At 61.8% G+C, this 1,144-nt stretch overlaps 1 protein-coding gene across 1 annotated transcript in view; it reads right to left on the bottom strand.

The window, feature by feature from the left end:
• Positions 1–857, bottom strand: part of LOC115307494 (transcription activator BRG1-like) — a gene marked incomplete at both ends in the record, with an annotated part of 21,352 nt that extends 20,495 nt beyond the window's left edge. The window contains 2 exons of the mRNA XM_029959972.1: positions 95–176; positions 725–857. Of these exons, the coding sequence (XP_029815832.1) occupies positions 95–176; positions 725–857 (215 nt within the window). The remainder of the gene's footprint in view (positions 1–94; positions 177–724) is intronic.
• Between the last annotated feature and the right edge of the window lie 287 nt (positions 858–1,144).

Raw genomic sequence — 1,144 nt, 5'->3', positions numbered from 1 at the left:
GACCCCAGAGACGGGGATGAGGTGGTATGGAATGGGATGGGGACGGGATGAGCACGGGATGGGGACGGGGCCAGATGCCTCCCTCCGCCCCCACATCCCCCCGGAGCCCCCCGAGGGGCCGTTGGAGGGCACCGGGCTGGAGGCGTGTTCCGAGCCGCCCAAGGGCGACGGGTAACCTGGAGAGAGGGGGGGAGAAAGAAAGGAGCTGGGTCATCCTGGAATCCACTGGAGGGGATGGAGAGCTCCCAACAGGTCCAGGGGTTGGTCGTGGAGGGATGGAATCAGCCCCCCCAGATCCAGGAGTTACTCATGGAGGGATGGAATCAGCCCCCCAGGTCCAGGGGTTAATAACCCTAGAAGGACTAAATCCCGGATTTAATCCTGGAGTGATCCAATCATTGCCCCAAATCCAGAATTTAACCCTGGAGTGATCCAATCATCCCTCCAAATCTGGAATGATCCAATCATTCCCCCAAATCCAGAATTTAACCCTGGAGCGATCCAACCATTCCTCCAAACCTGGAATGATCCAATCATTCCCCCAAATCCAGGATCTAATCCTGGAATCCCCTGGAGGGATCCAACCCTCCCCAACCCCAGGGATTTGATCCCAGATACCCCCTGAAACCATTAACTCCCGCCCCAAAACCCCGGGATTTCAGCCCAAACCAATAAATCCCCAGGATTTGCCCCCTCCCCCCTCCCTCCCAGGGGCTCTCCCGACCTTGGGAATGCTGGTCCATGGGGCTGGGGGGGGGTCCCATCCCGGCGTGGCCCCCCGGGCGCAGCCCCATCCCCTTCATGGTCCCGTAACGCGGGTCCTCGGCCAGGCCCTTCTCGTGCAGCGCGTCCAGGGGCTGCCGGGCGGAAATCCCGGGAAATCAGGGCCGCAGGGAGGGCAATTCCCGGGAAATCAGGGCCGGAGGGAGCCAGCCCGGAGTGGTCCCGGAGCTCCCGGACCCTCCCAGGCCATTGGAGTGGGGTTTGGGGGTCAAAAACTCCCAAAAAGTCTCACACACAGTGACCTTCCAGTGCCATCCCAGCCCTTCCCAGTGCCCTCCAGTGCCCTCCCAGTGCCCTTTCCAGTGCCCTCCCACCATCTCCCAGTGCCCTCCCAGTGCCATCCCAGCCCTTCTCAGTGCCC

This window comes from Manacus vitellinus, unplaced genomic scaffold (assembly GCF_001715985.3).
Source record: "Manacus vitellinus isolate BGI_N305 unplaced genomic scaffold, ASM171598v3 scaffold_248_pilon, whole genome shotgun sequence".
NCBI lineage: Eukaryota > Metazoa > Chordata > Aves > Passeriformes > Pipridae > Manacus > Manacus vitellinus.
This window is presented reverse-complemented; position numbering and strand designations above follow the sequence as displayed.